Raw genomic sequence first — 18952 nt, forward strand, 5'->3', positions numbered from 1 at the left:
CAAGCTCTTAGATATATTTATATATATACTTAGGTATGGAAATTATGATGCACAAGTTTAAATGTCAGTAATATTTTACTACAGCCAACAACGTGCCATCTTTTAGTACTTAACAGAAACTCAATATTGTTCATAAAAATAACAGCCCCAAATTAACCAGCTAAATTGACTTCTTTGAAGAATGGACCAATGAATTGGGAGTACTTATGTTTTGGGTGACAGAGGGGTTAAGAATAACAGAAAAGGCCAGGCACGGTGGTTCACACCTGTGATCCCAGCACTTCGGGAGGCCAAGGTAGGAGGATCACTTGAGCCCAGGAGATCCAGACCAGGACAACATAGTGAGACCCAGTTTCTACAAAAAATCAAAACATCAGCCAGGTGTTGTGTACACCTGTAGTCCCAGCTACTCGGGAGGCTGAAGTGTGAGGATCGCTTGAGCCAAGAGTTTGGGGTTGCAGTGAGCTATGATTGTACCACTGCACTCCAGCATGAGTGACAGAGTGAGACTGTCTCTAAAAAAAAAAAAAAAAAAAAAAAAAAAAAGTTTAAAGAAAAGAATAACAAAAACCATAAGGAGTAATAATCACCAACTATCACAGAGCCAACCAAAGAATAAAGAAACATTATCTCATTTTGATTAACAGAAAGTTAATCTAACAAACGAATAGCCTTGTTCTATGAACTCAAATTTGCTTACTATGTTTGTATCACCTGTAAACTGTCTAAGGAAGGTCAATGATAAGGAACAGCACTTTGCACACAGGCTCTTCCCTTGGAGTGGCCAGCACATACTCCCTTCAGGTGTATTCAGTGACAGTAGGTGAAGGTTTCCCTGATCACCTGATTCCAACTGCAAATCAGCCTTCTTCTCCCTACTTCTCTCTCTTCCTCCCCTCTCTCCACCCCTTCTCTGCTTAAACTTCCCCATAGTTCCTTCTACCATCTAACATGCTATCTATTTAATTTATTTATTATTTATCACACCTGCCTTCCTCAGAAAATTAGCTCCATGAGCAGAGTTTTATTTTTGCCCATTTTGTTCACTACTGAATTCACATCCCTAAAGCACAGCACAGGCCCTACAAGAACATGTTGAATGAACCAGTGAACTAAAGTGAACAGCTACCAGAAAACTCCAAACATGGCTGACATTTCTTTCACAGTTTCCCAAAAAAAAACATTTTTCTCCTCAGATTATTCATTACAGCTTGTCTAAATCACAAAAATTCTGAGTTAGGGTAGTCTAAGAAACCACTAGAAAAAAGAAGCTGGCCAGATATGGTGGCTCACACCTGTAATCCTAGAATTGTGGGAGACTGAGACAGAAGAATCACTTGAACCCACGAGTTCAAGACCAGCCTAGGCAACACAGCGAAACCCCGTCTCTACACAAAACACAAAAATTAGCTGGATGTGGTGTGATGTGCCTGTAGTAGTCCCAGCTGTTCAGGAGGCTGAGGTGTGAGGATCACTTGAGCCCAGGGAGGTCAGGGCTGCAGTGAGCTGAGTTCATGCCACTGCACTCCAGCCTGGGCAACAGAGTAAGACTCTGTCTCAAAAAAAGAGAAGCTTTCCAAACGTAAAACTTAATTGTCCTTTATTTGTTCTGCTGACTGGTTCTATATCCCAGGTGGAGTGAAGATAACAAATAACTGGAAGGGTGGGTAGAAGATAAACATATCCTGAAGCAGATGATAACAGAACCACATGGTTCCCATTTGAGTATTTCAAAAGAATCTGCTGGTTACCTGAGCTATAGAGGCCTGGGGATTACCCAGCAAGTTTTTGAATGAACGCTTGGAAACCCATCTGAGTTGATGACAGAAGGAGGTGGTGTAGCTGATCTCCTTGAAGACTGTGATCTTCTTCTTCTTCTCACCCCCGGAAAGTTGATGTAATTCAGCTTTTGTCTCTTTGTAGAAGGAGGAGTCGACATAAATCTCGGCTAATTTTTCTATGAGTGGCTTATCCCGCTTGGAAGGCTCTATGATCTCCGTGGCTTTGCAATCAGTGGATAAAAAGGAAACATGAACAAAATAACAACTAATTTAGCCCATTTTTTCTGTGACCCCTTTCTTGGATTCTTCCCTAACACCTTCATTCTAAAGCTTTAGAAAGAAAAAATAGGCCAGGCACGGTGGCTCATGCCTGTAATCTCAGCACTTTGGGAGGCTGAGGTGGGTGGATTATAAGGTCAGGAGTTCGAGACCAGCCTAACCAATATGGGGAAACCCCATCTCTACTAAAAATACAAAAAAAAATTAGCCTGGCATAGTGGTGCGTGCCTGTAATCCCAGCTATTCAGGAGGCTGAGGCAAGAGAATCGCTTGAACCCAGGAGGTGGAGGTTGCAGTGAACTGAGATCGCACCACTGCACTCCCAGCCTGTCCAAGACAGCAAGACTCCATTTCAAAAAAAGAAAAAATAGAAATAAAAAATTATGAGCTCTGTCATTAGAAAAGTATAACAGGTCAGGTACAGTGGCTCACTCCTGTAATCCCAGTATTTTGCAAGGCAGAGGCAGCAGGATCATGCGAGGCCAGGAATTCAACACCAGCCTGAGCAATGAAACGAGGCCCTGTCTCTATAAAAATAAATAAAGTAAGTAATAAATTAAAATATATATTTAAAAAGAGAAAAAGAAATAAAAAGAAAAGTACAGAGAACTAGGCTGTCTCCTGCCAGTCTTTTGAATACAGCAAACCCACTGATGTTTTCCTATTTGACCTTAATTCTTTTAAAATAGACTTCTTACCATAGAGTTCTAATTCTTAATATAAAACTCCGGTCGTGGCCGGGGGTGGTGGCTCATGCCTGTAATCCCAACACTTTGGGAGGCCAAGGTGGGAGGATCACTTGAGGTCAGGAGTTCGAAACCAGCCTGGCCAACATGGTGAAACTCCATCTCTACTAAATATACAAAAATTAGCTGGGTGTGGCGGCACAGGCCTGTAATTCTAGTTGCTCGGGAAGGTGAGGCAGGAGAATGGCTTGAACCCAGGAGGCAGAGGGTGCAGTGAGCCGAGATAGCACCATTGCACTCCAGCCTCAGTGACAAGAGCTAGATTCCGTCTCAAAAAAAAAAAAAAAATCTGGTTGTTGCTTCCTACTATATGCAAATGCATAGATTGCCAAGTTTCTTATTTTAAAAACACTTTATAAACAGTGAGCATTTTAAAAAAATGTTAACTCCTCTTGGAACTGACACCACCATATAAATTCTCATTTATAAATTAAATCAAAAACACCAACAGCACTCACAGACAACAAAATGTTTGTGTTGACTGATATCAGAAGACTGCATTAACAGAAATTCACGAAGTCACATTTTAATTAGCCACCACGTTGTTAAACTTCAGCCAATTCAATTAGGCAAAAATCTGGGACTGTAACAGATTCATATACCTTTAAAGTCTTCTTCTCTGTTTAATGCCACAGCAGTGGAATCTCCATTAATGATGTCCAAGAAGAAGTCCGCAGGGTTATTATAGGCCTCACAGTGATAACCTATGAAAGAAGGCAGCCCAAAAACACAAACTTGATGGTCTTGGAAAATAAAGAGAAGTAACTTTCAGAGGGCAAGGGAAGTGAGGCTAGAGAAGACAGAATCTAACGACTTCTCCCTAACTTTCTTTCTCTCTTCTTCCCACACTAATTTTACCCTTTCTTTTTATATATTCAATCACACTATATATATATTTGTTTTTTGTTTGTTTGTTTGTTTTTGAGACAGGGTCGCCCTCTGTCACTCAGGCTGGAATGTGGTGGGGGATCTTGGTTCACTGAAACCTCTGCCTCCCGACTTCAAGTGATTCTCCTGCCTCAGCCTCCCAAGTAGCTGGGATTAGAAGCGTGCATGACCACGTCCAACTAATTTTTGTATTTTCAGTAGAGACAGGATTTCGCCATGTTCGACCAGTTTGAGGCTGGTCTCTTAACTCCTGGCCTCAAGTGATCCACCCGCAAGTGCTGGTATTACAGGCATGAGCCACTGTGCCCAGCCTATCACACAATATTTCAGCAATTCTTTGTCTCCGGGCCGAAAAACAAAAGAAAAGAAAAGGAAAGGAAAAGAAAAGAAGAAAAAAGAAAAAGGAAAAGAAAAAGAAAAAGGAAACACTCCCAGCCAACCTTGGATTTGCAGGGCATTTTGCATTAGTGCTTGGTCCTTACCTATCGTAATTCATGAGACCTGAAATAGCTATTGGTATGCTCTGGTGCTTAACAGTACTTCCTCAAAAATCTAAACATAGACCCAAGAAAAAAATACCAAAAGCCCACGTGTGTTCTGCTCTCTTAGTTCACCTAGGGAATGCCAGAATGATGGAACCCACATCAGCAATGACTGCTTCCCCACATACTAAATTCAGAGGTCCAGGGCCGAGTGCAGTGGCTCACATCTGCAATCCCAGCACTTTGGGAGGCCGAGACCGGCAAATCACTTGAGCCCAGGAGTTTGAGACCAACCTAGCCAACATGGCAAAACCCCATTTATACTAAAAACACAAAAATTAGCCAGGTGTGTTGGCTTATGACTATAATCTCAGCTACTAGGGAGGCTGAGGCACAAGAATTGCTTGAACCTGGGAGGCGGAGGTTGCAGTGAGCTCAGAAAGCACCACTGCACTCCAGCCTGGGCAACAGAGTGAGACCTTGTCTCAAAAGTAAATTAATTAATTAATTAATTAATCCCGAAATCCAAATCAACTGCTGTGCTGCTATAATTCTGAATAGAGAACAAAACCCCTGAGCAGTATTCTCGATAGAACATGGCCAGCACAGCACACCTGAACCGTTCAGCTTCAGATGATGAGATCATCTGAACTCAGTGTGGCCTGAAGTCTGACTCTTAGTTAATCTCCTTTTTTAAAAACTAAGAAACATGGTCAATGAATATCTAAAATTGTATTTAGGATCATAGGGAATCATTTATAATCATATCCAAATATCTCTAAAATGAGGCAGACCGCACAAGCCATTAAAAAAAACTCGCACATTTCTATCTAAAATTTTAAAAATCACACATTTCAATTTAAAATAAAAAGAACCATGCAGTCCAAGATTGTTAGAAATTTTGGTCCATCTAAGTCAGGTTTAGGACTAACCACTCTATTGACCAATACCCACTCAAGGGCTAAAGTTGCAATCTACAGTTACCAGAAAATTAAGTAGTGTCTGCCGGGCACAGTGGCTCACACCTGTAATCCCAGCACTTTGGGAGGCCATGGCAGATTGCTTTAGCTCAGGAGTTTGAGACCATCCTGGGCAACATGGTAAGACCCCGACTCTACAAAAAATACAAAAATTAGCTAGCTATGGTGGCATGTGCCTATAGTCTCAGCTGCTTGGGGGGCTGAGGTGGGAGGATGGCTTGAGCCCGGGGGGTTGAGGCTCAAGCAGTGAGTCAAGATTGTGCCACTGCACTCCAGCCTGGGTGACAGAGTGAGATCCCATCTCAAAGGAAAAAAACAAACAAACCTTAAAAAACAAAACTTGCTGGGCGCGGTGGCTCACACCTATAATCCTAGCACGTTGGGCGGCCCAGGCGGCAGATCACAAGGTCAGGAGATCAAGACCATCCTGGCTAACATGGTGAAACCCCGTCTCTACTAAAAAAATACAAAACAATGAGCACGGCGTGGTGGCAGGCGCCTGTAGTCCTAGCTACTCAGGAGGCTGAGGCAGGAGAACGGTGTGAACTCAGGAGGTGGAGCTTGCAGTGAGCCAAGATCACGTCACTGCACTCCAGCCTGGATGACAGAGCGAGATTCCATCTCAAAATAATAAAAATAAAAATAAATACAATTAAGTAGCATCTCCATGAGTGCTCATCAGGGCAGACCAACATCATGTGCACGGGGAAAAAATTATAAGGCCTCATCTGTTATATGGTCAAGAAGACAACCATATTAGGCCTTTCCAAAAATGTTCAAGTGACAGAATAACTAGCTAAAGGGCCAACATATTAATTACTGAGCTTTTAAGAAATGGTCGCTATAACTAGGAAGCAGAATATAGGCCCAGCAGAAATACTCATACACACATGAATACACATTCAAATAAGACAAGAAAGATACCTAAATAACAAGCTGTGGTGCACAATGAAGAAAAATACTAGCACCAAATGGATCAAACATATTTTGAAGTGACAGATTCTCATGGTATGTCTACCCAAAGACCAAACAGCACTCCTGCACACCCTCTTTGCTCTCCTTCAGGATTCTATTAATGAAGGGTTTTACAGCATAAAAAAGTCAACCATACCAGCTGATTCAAAGTATCCCAAGGCCTCCTGAGCAGGTCCATGGAACATAAGTCTTCCTGAGGCCAATAAGGTGAGACTATCAAACAACTTGAAGATGGAATATCGAGGCTGATGAATGGAGAAGATGATTGTTCGTCCCTGCTTAGACATCCTAGGTTAAAAGTGAGACAATAATGAGTCATTAAATATCTGAAACTTGTACTTCTTGCTAACATACTCTATTCTTGCCTTTAGATTGTTTGCTTCTAGTTCAACTTGACTTTGTCTTACTAACTTTTCATCTCATATTATTTACCTATAGTTAGGAAACCTAAATTCAAAGCTTTTATTAAAACAGAATAGGAATTTTCAAAGTATGTTGCATTGACAATCTAGAATCAACTAGAATGGTTATTAAAAATGCAGATTCTAGAACAGTCTTCCCAGACATTGAATTAGAATCTCTGGGAGTAGGTCTAGGGAATCTGCATTTTAAGAAGCAACCCAGGTAATCTGCAAGTATTTTCAAGTTTGAGAACTAACCATGGACTACATATTAAAACAGTCATATATCTCATTCTGACTTATCATTTAGGTCTTCTGGCTCTTTAAAACTTGGTTTTCACTCTTTTGCCCTAATAATGCAATTAACATAACTGAGTACTTACTATGTCTTTGCTAAATACTTTAGAGATAACTTCGTTTCAATTTTCACAGTATTGTTATGAGGCAGTTCTAATATTATTATTATTACCCTCATTTTATAAATATGTCTTAAAGGATCAAGCAACTGGCCAAGGGATCACTGTTAGTAAGAGACAAGGCTGGGATTTAATCTCTGGTCTAAGTCCATGGCCAAAATAGTGCTAACTTACCTTTTCACAGGAGTTTTGACTTACAGGTTGATAAGGTTTGGCTGTGTGCCCACTCAAATCTCACCTTCAATTATAACAACCCCCACGTATCAAGGGCGGGGCCAGGTGGAGATAACTGAATCATGGGGGCGGTTCCCCTATGCTCTTCTCATGGTACTGAAAACGTTTCACGAGATCTGATGGTTTTATAAATGGGAGATCCCCTGCACAAGCTCTCTTGCCTGTCGCCATGTACAACATGCCTTTGCTTCTTCTTTGCCTTCTGCCATAATTGTGAGGTCTCCCCAGCCATGTGCAACTGTGAGTCCATGAAACTTCTTTCCTTTATAAATTATCCAGTGTCAGGTATGTCTTTATTAGCAGACATACCTAGCAGACATGAGAACAGACTAATACAGTAAATTGGTACTGGTAGAGTAGGATGCTGCTGTAAGATACCCAAAAATCTGGAAGCCACTTTGGAACTGGGTAACAGGCAGAGGTTCGAACAGTTTGGAGGGCTAAGAAGACAGGAAGATGTGGGAAAATTTGGAAACTCCTAGAGACTTGTTGAATGGCTTTGACCAAAATGCTGATAGTAATATGGACAATCAAGTCCAGGTTGAGGTGGTCTCAGATGGAGATGAGGAACTTGTTGGGAACTGGAATAAAGGTGACTCTTGCTATGTTTTAGCAAAGAGATTGGTGGCATTTTGCCCCTGTCCTAGAGATTTGTGGAGCTGTGAACTTGAGAGAGATGACTTAGAGCATCTAGCAGAAGAAATTTCTAAGCAACAAAGCATTCAAGAGGTGACTCGGGTGTATTAAAAGCATTCGGTTTTATTCACTCACAAATACATAGTTTGAAATTAGAACTTTTGTTTAAAAGAGAAGCAGAGCACAAAAGCTCAGAAAATTTGCAGCCTGATGATGTGATAAAAAAGAAAAAATCTATTTTCTGAGGAGAAATTCAAACCTGCTACAGAAATTTGCATAAGTAATAAGGAGCCAAATGTTAACCACCAAGATAATGGGGAAAATGTCTCCAGGGCATGTCAGAGGTCTTTACAGCAGCCCCACCCATCACAGGCCCAGAGGCATAGGAGGAAAAAATGGTTTCCTGGGCCAGGCCCAGGGCCTTGCTGCTTTGTGCAGTCTCGAGACTTGGTGCCGTATGTTCCAGCCATGGTTAAAGGGGACCATGGAGAGTTCAGGCTGTTGTTTCAGAGGGTGCAAGACCCAAGCTTTGGTGGCTTCCATGTAGTGTTAGGCCTGCCCTTCGCCTAGATTTCAGAGGATGTATGGAAATACCTGGATGTCCAGGGAGAAGTCAACTTCAGGGATGGAGCCCTCATGGAGAACCTCTGCTAGGGCAGTGCAGATGGGAAATGTGGGGTGGGAGCCCCTACACAGGGCCCCCAGTGGGGCACTGCCTAGTGGAGTAGTGAGAAGAGGGCCATCATAGCTTAAGACCCCAGAATGGTAGATCCACCAACAGCTTGCACTGTGCATCTGGAAAAGCCACAGACACTCAATATCAGCCTGTGAAAGCAGCCACACGAGGGGCTGTACCCTGAAAATCCACAAGGCCAGAGCCTCCCAAGGCCCTGGGAGCCCACCTCTTGCATCAGTGTGACTTGGATGTGAGATGTGGAATCAAAGAAGATAATTTCAGAGCTGTAAGATTTGACTGCTCCTTTGTATTTCGGACTTACATGGGACCTGTAGCCCCTTCATTTTGGCCAATTTCTCCCATCTGGAACAGATGTATTTACCCAATGCCTGTACTCCTATTGTATCTAGGAAGTTACTAACTTGCTTTTGATTTTACAGGCTCATAGGTGGACAGAACTTAGCCTGTCTCAGATGAAACTTTAGATCGTGAACTTTTGAGTTAAAGCTGAAATGAATTAAGACTTTGGGAGACTCTTGAGAAGGCATGATTGGTTTCAAAATGTGAGGACATGAGATTTGGGAGGGAGGGACCGGGGTAGAATGATATGTGTCCCCACCCAAATCTCACCTTGAATTGTAATAATATTTGTAATAATTATAATAACAATACACAGGTACAAGAAGGGCCAAAATCACTGTTCGAAACTGTTACTATTCCAAATATTTTATGTAAAGAGTCATTTCAATTTTAACATTTTCTAAGAACCTACTGTATGCTAGCATGTATACAAAGACATTTTGCCTCAAAGAGGATCAGGCTAGTAGGTCAACAATTTCAGTACAATATGAAACAGAAGAAGCTAAGGATTCCTTGTAAGCAAAATGGGAGACTCACAACCCAGTCTGAAGATGATATAAACAGAGTAAAAAAGGCCCAACAGGAGAAAGTTAAGAAGAAAAAGCACTGAAGGTGGAAGAATAAGATGAAAAAGATGTGAAATAAAAAGGTCTACTCAGAAAACTACAAAATGTTCAGTGTTATAGAGCAGAGAGATAGACAAAATGTGTATGTGTGTGTCTGTTGGTGTTAAGAAGCTAAAGAGAGCACAAAACAGGCCCAACCCTGCCCCCGCCCTCACCACAGCCATCCTTCCCTACACTCTTACCTGCTTTGTTTTTCTTGATAATGCTTTTCACTTGTCAACTGACTTTCCCTCCAACAGAAGAGGAAGAAATTGTTTTGATCATTTCTGAACCCCCTGCACCAAGAATATCTGGGACATAGTAGTGATAAGATATTAACTAAAGATAATGTTCCCATAGCATTTACCTTTTCAGGAGCAAAAGGACAGCATTTGCTGTGCTTGAGTCTAAGCCCGTTGTAGGCTCGTCCAAGAACAAGATGGAAGGATCAGTGATAAGCTCCATTCCTATACTAGTCCTTTTTCTTTCTCCTCCAGACACACCACGGATAAATTGAGTTCCAACCTAAATCACAAATATTATAATTGTCAATGATAACAACCAGTCACTACCGTTTGGTGAGCTCCTAACATGTGCCAGTCCTGTAAGAGACACTTTATCTCATTAAGTTCATTTATTCTGAACAGCAAGTAAGTAGATACCTGGTAGATAAAGTAGGTATCTCTTTTATCAGATGAGTAAACTTAGGTTCAGGTCACAGCTGGTCAGTAACTAAGCCTGATTACAAAGCACCTCCTTGGGTGAGGCATAGAAGCGCAAGGGGTCAGGGAAGTACCTCCTCTAGTCAAGGAAAACCGTGAGGGACTGTGCCATGAGGGATGGTGTATTCCAGCCCAGACACTGCTCTTTTCCCATGATATTCACAACCCGCAGACCAGGAGATTCCCATGGGTGCCTACGCCACCAGGGTCCTGGGTTTCAACCACAAAACTGGGCGGCCATTTGGGCAGACACCGATAGCTGCAGAAGTTTTTTTTTCATACCCCAGTGGCGCCTGGAATGCCAGCGAGACAAAACTGTTGACTGCCCTGGAAAGGGGGCTGAAGCCAGGGAGCCAAGTGGTCTAGTCTAGCTCAGTGGATCCCAGCCCCACAGAGACCAGCAAGCTAAGATCCACTGGCTTGAAATTCTAACTGCCAGCACAGCAGTCTAAAGTCAACCTGGGATGCTTGAGCTTGGTAGGGGGAGGGGCGTCCACCATTACTGAGGCTTGAGTAGGCCCTCACAGTGTAAACAAAGCCCCCAGGAAATTTGAACTGGGTGGAGCCGACCACAGCTCAGCAAAGCCACTGTAGCCAGACTGCCTCTCTAGATCCCTCCTCTCTAGCCAGGGCACCTCTGAAAGGCAGCAGCCCCAGTCAGGAGCACATAGATAAAACTCCCACCTCCCTGGGACAGAGCAGGAGGCTGCCGGCACAGCTTCAGCAGATTTAAACGTTCCTGCCGGCTCTAAAGAGAGCAGTGAATCTCCCAGCACAGTGCTAGACCTCTGCTAAGGAACAGACTGCCTCCTCAAGTGGATCCTTGACCCCTGTGCCTCCTGATTGGGAGACACCTCCCAGCAGGGGTCGACAGACACTTCATACAGGAGAGCTCCGGCTGGCAACTGGTGAGTGCCCCTCTGGGAACAATGCTTCCAGAGGAAAAAACAGGCAGCAATCTTTGCTGTTCTACAACCTCTGCTGGTGATAACCCGGCAAACAGGGTCTGGAGTGGACCCGCAGCAAACTCCAGCAGACCTGCAGCAGAGGGGCCTGTTAGAAGGAAAACTAACAAACAGAAAGGAATAGCATCAACATCAACAAAAAGGATGTCCACACTAAAATCCCATCCAAAGGTCACCAGCATCAAAGACCAAAGTTAGATAAATCAATGAAGATGAGGAAAAACCTATGCAAAAAGGCGGAAAATTTCAAAAACCAGAATGCCTCTTCTCCTCCAAAGGATCACAACTCCTCGCCAGCAAGGGAACAAAACTGGATGGAGAATGAGTTTGATGAATAGACAGAAGTAGGCATCAGAAGGTGGGTAATAACAAACTCCTCTGAGCTAAAGGAGCATGTTCATGTTCTAACCCAATGGAAGGAAGCTAAGAACATTGAAAACAGGATAGAGGAATTGCTAACTAGAATAACCAGTTTAGAGAGGAACATAAATGACCTGATGAAGCTGAAAAACACAGCACAAGAACTTCGTGAAGCAAACACAAGTATCAATAGCCAAATCGATCAAGTGGAAGAAAGGATATCAGAGATTGAAGATCAACTTAATGAAACAAAGCATGAAGACTTAGAGAAAAAAGAATGAAAACGAACAAACAAAGCCTCCAAGAAATATGAGACTATATGAAAAGACAAAACCTACGTTTGATTGGTTACCTGAAAGTGACAGGGAGAATGGAACCAAGTTGGAAAACACTCTTCAGGATACTATCCAGAAGAACTTCCCCAACCAAGCAAGATGGGCCAACATTCTAATTCAGGAAACACAGAGACCACCACAAAGATACTCCTCAAGAAGAGCAACCCCAAGACACATAATCGTCAGACTCACAAAGGTTGAAATGAAGGAAAATATATGAAGGGCAGCCAGAAAGAAAGGTTGGGTTACCCACAAAGGAAAGCCTGTCAGACTAACAACAGATCTCTCTGCAGAAACCCTGTAAGTCAGAAAAGAGTGGGGACCAATATTCAAAATTCTTAAAGAAAAGAATTTTTCACCCAGAATTTCATATCCAGCCAAACTAAGCTTCATAAGCGAAGGAGAAATAAATTCCTTTACAGACAAGCAAGGGCTGAGGGATTTTGTCACCACCAGGCCTGCCTCAAAAGAGCTCCTCAAGGAAGCACTAAATATGGAAAGGAAAAACTGGTACCAGTGACTGCAAAAACATACCAAGTTGTAAAAACCATCAACACTATGAAGAAACTGCATCAACTAATGAGCAAAATAACCAGCTAATATCATATTCACAGGATCATAATGACGAGAATCATAATGACAAGATCAAATTCACACATAACAATATTAACCTTAAAGGTAAATGAGCTAAATACCCCAGTTAAAAGACACAGACTAGCAAATTGGACAAAGAGTCAAGACCCATCAGTGTGCTGTATTCAGGAGACCCATCTCATATGAAACACACACATAGGCTCAAAATAAAGAGATGGAAGAAGATCTACCAAGCAAATGCAAAGCAAAAAAAAGCAGAGGTTGTAAACCCAGTCTCTGGTAAAAGACTTTAAAGCAACAAAGATCAAAAAAGACAAAGAAGGGCATTACCTAATGGTAAAGAGATCAGTGCAACAAGAAGAGCTAACTATCCTAAATCCATATGCACCCAATACAGGAGCATGCAGATTCATAAAGCAAGTCCTTAGAGACCTACAAAGAGACTTAGACTCCCACACAATAATAGTGGGAAACTTTAACACCCCACTGTCAATATTAGACAGATCATCAAGACAGAAAATTAACAAGGATATTCAGGACTTGAACTCAGCTCTGGACCAAGTGAACCTAATAGACACCTACAAACAAACAAACACCAAAAAAACCTCACTCAAAACCACACAACTACATGGAAACTGAACAACCTGCTCCTGAACAACTACTGGGTAAATAACAAAATGAAGGCAGAAATAAATAAATTCTTTGAAACCAATGAGAACAAAGACACAACATACTAGAATCTCTGGGACATAACTAAAGCAGTGTTTAGAGGGAAATTTATAGCACTAAATGCCCACAGGAGAAAGTGGGAAAGATCTAAAATCGACACCCTAACATCACAATTAAAAGAACTAGAGAAACAAGAGCAAACAAGTTCAAAAGCTAGCAGAAGACAAGAAATAACCAAGATCAGAGAAGAACTGAAGGAGACAGAGACAGGAAAAAAACCTTCAAAAAAATCAATGAATCCAGGGGCTGGTTTTTTGAAAAGTTTAACAGAATAGATAGAGCACAAGCTAGACTAATAAAGAAGAGAGAAGAATCAAATAGATACATTAGATAATGAAAAAGGGGATATAATCACTGATCCCACAGAAATACAAACTACCATCAGAGAATACTATAAACACCTCTACGCAAATAAACTAGAAAATCTAGAAGAAATGGATTTTCCTGGACACATATACCCTCCCAAGACTAATCAAGGAAGAAGTTGAATCCATGAATAGACCAATAGCAAGTTCTGAAATTGAGGCAGTAATTAATAGCCTACCAACCAAAAAAATCCAGGACCAGATGGATTCACAGCCGATTTCTACCACAAGTACAAAGAGGAGTTGGTACTATTCCTTCTGAACTATTCCAAACAATAGAAAAAGAGGGACTCCTCCCTAACTCATTTTATGAGGCCAGCATCATTCTAACACCAAAACCTGGCAGAGACACACAAAAAAAGAAAATTTCAGGCCGATATCCCTGATGAACATCAATGCAAATATCCTCAACAAACTACTGGCAAACCAAATCCAGTAGCACATCAAAAACCTTACCTACCACAATCAAGTTGGTTTCATCCCTGGGATGCAAGACTGGTTGAACATAATAAACATAATCCATCACACAATAGAACAAACGATGAAAACCACATGATTGTCTCAAAAGATGCAGTAAGGCCTTTGATAAAATTCAACACCCCTTCATGCTAAAATCTCTCAATAAACTAGGTATTGATGGAATGTATCTCAAAATAATAAGAGCTATTTATGACAAACCCACAGCCAACATCACACTGAATGGGCAAAAGCTAGAAGCATTCCCTTTGAAAACCTGCACAAGACAAGGACGCCCTCTCTCTCCACTCCTATTCAACATAATATTGGAAGTTCTGGCCAGGGCAATCAGGCAAGAGAAAGAAATAAAGCGTATTCAAATGGGAAGAGTGGAAGTCAAATTGTCTCTGTTTGCAGATGATATGATTGTATACTTAGATAAGCCCTTTGTCTCAGCCCAAAATCTCCTTAAGCTGATAAACAACTTCAGCAAAGTCTCAGGATACAAAATCAATGTGCAAAAATCACAAGCATTCCTATACACCAATAATAGCCAAATCATGAACTTCCATTTACAATTGCTACAAAGAGAATAAAATATCTAGGAATACAACTTACAAAAGATGTGAAGAACCTCTTCAAGGAGAACTACAAATCACTGCTAAAGGAAGTAAGAGAGGACACAAACAAATGGAAAAACATTTCATGCTCACGGATAGGAAGAATCAATATCATGAGAATGGCCATACTGTCCAAAGTAATACATAGATTCAATGTTATCCCCATCAAGCTACCATTGACTTTCCTCACAGAATTAGAAAAAACTACTTTAAATTTCATATGGAACCAAAAAAAAGCCCATATAGCCAAGACAATCCTACGCAAAAAGAACAAAGCTGGAGGCATCACGCTACCTGACTTTAAACTATACTACAAGACTACAGTAACCAAAACAGCATGGTACTGGTACCAAAACAGATATATAGACCAATGGAATAAAACAGAGGCCTCAGAAATAATGGCACACATCTACAACCATCTGATCTTTGACATCCCTGACAAAAACAAGCAATGGGGAAAGGATTCCATATTTAATAAATGGTGCTGGGAAAACTGGCTAGCCATATGCAGAAAACTGAAACTGGACCCTTCTTTACACCTTATACAAAAATTAACTTAAGATGGATTAAAGACTTAAATGTAAGACCTAAGACTGTAAAAACCCTAGAAGAAAACCTAGGCAATACCATTCAGGACACAGGCATGGGCAAAGACTTCATGACTAAAACACTGAAGGCAACTGCAACAAAAGCCAAAATTGACAGATGGGATCTAATTAAACTAAAGAGCTTCTGCACGGCACAAAAAAAAAGAAAAAAGAAAAGAAAAAAAAAGAAACCTATCTTCAGAGTGAACAGGCAACCTACAGAATGGGAGAAAATTTTTGCAATCTATCCATCTGACAAAGGGCTAATATCCAGAAACTACAAAGACCTTAAACAAATTTACAAGAAAAACATAACTCCATCAAAAACTGGGCAAAGGATATGAATAGACACCTCTCAAAAGAAGACATTTATGTAGCCAACAAACATATGAAACAAAGTTCATCATCACTGGTCATTAGAGAACTGCAAATCAAAACCACAATGAGATACCATCACACGCCAGTTAGAAAAGAGATCATTAAAAAGTCAGGAAACAACAGATGCTGGAGAGGATGAGGAGAAATAAGAATGCTTTTACACTGTTAGTAGGAGTGTAAATTAGTTGAACCATTGTGTAAGACAGTGTGGCGATTCCTCAAGGATCTGGAACCAGAAACACCATTTGACCCAGCAATCCCATTACTGGGTATATACCCAAAGGATTATAAATCATTCAACTATAAAGACACAGGCACACATATATTTATTGTAGCACTGTTCACAATAGCAAAGACTTGGAACCAACCCAAATGCCCACAATGATAGACTGGATAAAGAAAATGTGGCATATATACACCATGGAATACTATGCAGCCATAAAAAAGAATGAGTTCATGTCCTTTGCAGGGACATGGATGAAGCTGGAAACCATCATTCTCAGCAAACCAACACAGGAACAGAAAACCAACCACCACATGTTCTCACTCATAAGTGGGAGTTGAACAATGAGAACACATGGACACAGGGAGAGGAACATCACACACTGGGGCCTGTCGGGGTGTCGGGGGCTAGGGAAAGGATAGCATTAGGAGAAACACCTAATGTAGATGATGGATTGATAGGTGCAGCAAACCACCATGGCACATGTATACCTATATAACAAACCTGCAGGTTCTACACATGTATCCCAGAACTTTAATAAAAGATAAAATTTACAAAAAAAAAGCACCTGCTGTTAACAGTTTGTTCCTTACCGAGTCAAATATTTAGTTTGAAGTTCAGAACGCTAAAAGATAGGTGACATGGTGAAATCACAGTCTAAAAAGGGAGATAAAGTCAGGAGAAGAAAATGTGAAAGCAACTATAATGTATTAGCCTTCTAACACTCTCTCCCCTCCCAGTGTCCAGGTGGACTTACAGTAAAAGCATGGGCTCCGTAGCTAGGAAAGTTCACTTTCTCTCATACCGTATTAACACCTTTTTAATTACCATGAGGCTTCCCAAACTGACCCCATATACCTAAGGTTAATAACTGGGAAATCTATGTAAATGATATTAATAGTTTTATTATTATATTAATTATACTATAACCATATAATTACTATAGTAATCAGACAATTCACTCTACATTTGTTATGTTTAAAATTTCATAAAAAGTAAATATTTTAAATGTATTGCTTCCGTCATTTAGATAAATAAACTAGGAAGTCAATAGCTGTGCCTTCACAGTCTGTTTTCCCTAGAAATCCTAACAAGCAACATAGGGCAATGGCTGCCTGAAGGTAAAGAACAGAGTGGAATAAACCGCCTTACTGGAAAGATAAAATCAAATAAATAAACAAAACCGAAGCAAAGAAAACCCATAAAGTGGAAATAAGTGGTGATGGTGGCATCTCAGAGTTACTCTTCCAAACAAAATACAGTAAAACACCCTGAACAGAAAATATTGTCAGAAAGCATAATATGAAGTATAGACCATTAGCACATCTCATTCTTCATTGCTTCTAAGTAAGGGATACCACAGGGGATTATGTTACAGGCATTACAATGCAAAAAGCTCATTTTCACCCAAAGCTTCAAATGTCTTCTCAGCAAATCTTCCATACCTATTAATCAATTGTAAAGTTCATTCATTCGTTTCATTTTTTTTCTTCACGATCCTCTCCAACCCACAAGAGGAGGTGTTACTTTGTCTCTCTTGCCCACAATTTTATCTCTAGAACCTAAAAGACAGCTTAGCATACAAAAGTCTGTAAACATCTGGCAGAAGAAAAAGAGGCAGAGAAGGAGGGAGGGAATGAGAGACGAAACCATCAAAAGAAAGGCTATAAAAAAACCACACTACACAAATGAGAAATAAATCCTAATTTGACCAAATATAATTTTGGAAGCCAAATTACAGCGAACTGAAATATATAGAGCAGGGGTCCCCAACTCCTGGGGAACCAGTATGCACAGCAGGTGAGCAAGCAAAGCTTCATCCGTATTTACAGCGGCTCCTCAATGCTTGCATTACTGCCTGAGCTCCACCGGTCAGGTCAGTGGAGGCATTAGATTCTCATAGGAGCACAAACCCTATTGTGAACTGCACGTGCAAGGGATGTAAACTGTGTGCTCCTTATGAGAATCTAATGCCTGATGACTGTTTCCCATCACCCCCAAATGGGACCATCTAGTTGCAAGAAAGCCAGCTCAGGGCTCCCCCTGATTCTGTATTATGATGAGTTGTATAATTATTTCATTGTATATTACAATGAAATAATAATAGAAATAAAGTGTACAATAAATGTAATACACTTGAATTATCCCAAAACCATCCCCCCTACCCTGGTCCATAGAAAAACTGTCTTCTACAAAACCAGTCCCTGGTGCCAAAAACGTTGGGGACTGCTGATACAGAGCAAGAATCCTTGGACTCTCATCACTTATCAATCCCAGAAATACACCTCAATAGCAATGGAACAAATTCCCTTGGAGGAAGAGTGACTGAAAGGAGGAAGATTAAAAGAAGAAGAAGAAAAGTTAGTGCAGATATGGAATGAGACATGACTTAAGCCATAAGGTGGGGGAGGAGCATAAGGAAAGGGCAGGTGAGGAACACTTTCACATACAACACCACATCACTTCAGGTGCACAATTCAAACACTGTGAAGATTTTTTTCCAGGTTAATTTCCACATTCATATTATGTAACAAGCTGCTTTTCTCATTGTTACGGAAAGCAATCACTTTTGACCATACACATTACAGGAAACCTCTGAATCAGAGTCGTTTTATCCACACGGGGAGGTCCTATTTATGCTGATCACGGTGCTTTCAGTTTTTCCACATTACCTTGGAGTCTGCCACTTTATCCAGACCCAACTCTTGAATGACCCTGTTAATCCGTTCGTTTTTTTCATGATTCGTCATAGTTGTTGGAAGCCGAAGAGCTGCTGAGAACTGTAAGTTTTCTCTCACCGTCAGAGTGCCCATCACGACATCATCCTTAAGACAAATAGCATTTTAATGAGACATAATGAGTCTTTTCTAAGACCATGACTGTTTAGTATATGTAACATAATCCACAAAAATAACATAACTAAGGTAAAGTTCTAGCTAATGATGAACCTGCAGTTCTGCAAATGACAGTTAACCCCATAGATGTCTGCAAAGCCTGCTATAATCATTTTCACCCCCTATCTGTACACCCAAATAGAATGCAAGTAATTATGTTAACTACCAGCAGACACTTCCAGATTGCTTCATACAAGGATTTGCTAAAATATCTTTCTAAGCTAGGGGAAAAGAAAGATGAAGGAAAGGCAAAAAAAGGATAACA

At 40.9% G+C, this 18952-nt stretch overlaps 1 protein-coding gene across 17 annotated transcripts in view; it reads right to left on the reverse strand.

Moving 5' to 3' along the window:
• ABCG2 (ATP binding cassette subfamily G member 2 (JR blood group)) overlaps nt 1–18952 on the reverse strand; it is a 142202-nt gene that overhangs the window by 21704 nt on the left and 101546 nt on the right. For 11 of the 17 annotated variants that reach the window (XM_074040106.1, XM_074040110.1, XM_045393356.3 and 8 more), the window contains 5 exons: nt 18466–18618; nt 9827–9984; nt 6268–6419; nt 3409–3510; nt 1752–2002 (listed from right to left, as the gene is read on the reverse strand). In XM_074040106.1, the coding sequence (XP_073896207.1) occupies nt 1752–2002; nt 3409–3510; nt 6268–6419; nt 9827–9984; nt 18466–18618 (816 nt within the window). The remainder of the gene's footprint in view (nt 1–1751; nt 2003–3408; nt 3511–6267; nt 6420–9826; nt 9985–18465; nt 18619–18952) is intronic. The other 6 variants (XM_074040117.1, XM_074040119.1, XM_074040115.1 and 3 more) reach the window with 1 other exon arrangement.

The sequence above is a fragment of the Macaca fascicularis genome, chromosome 5, assembly GCF_037993035.2.
Source record: "Macaca fascicularis isolate 582-1 chromosome 5, T2T-MFA8v1.1".
Taxonomy (NCBI): domain Eukaryota; kingdom Metazoa; phylum Chordata; class Mammalia; order Primates; family Cercopithecidae; genus Macaca; species Macaca fascicularis.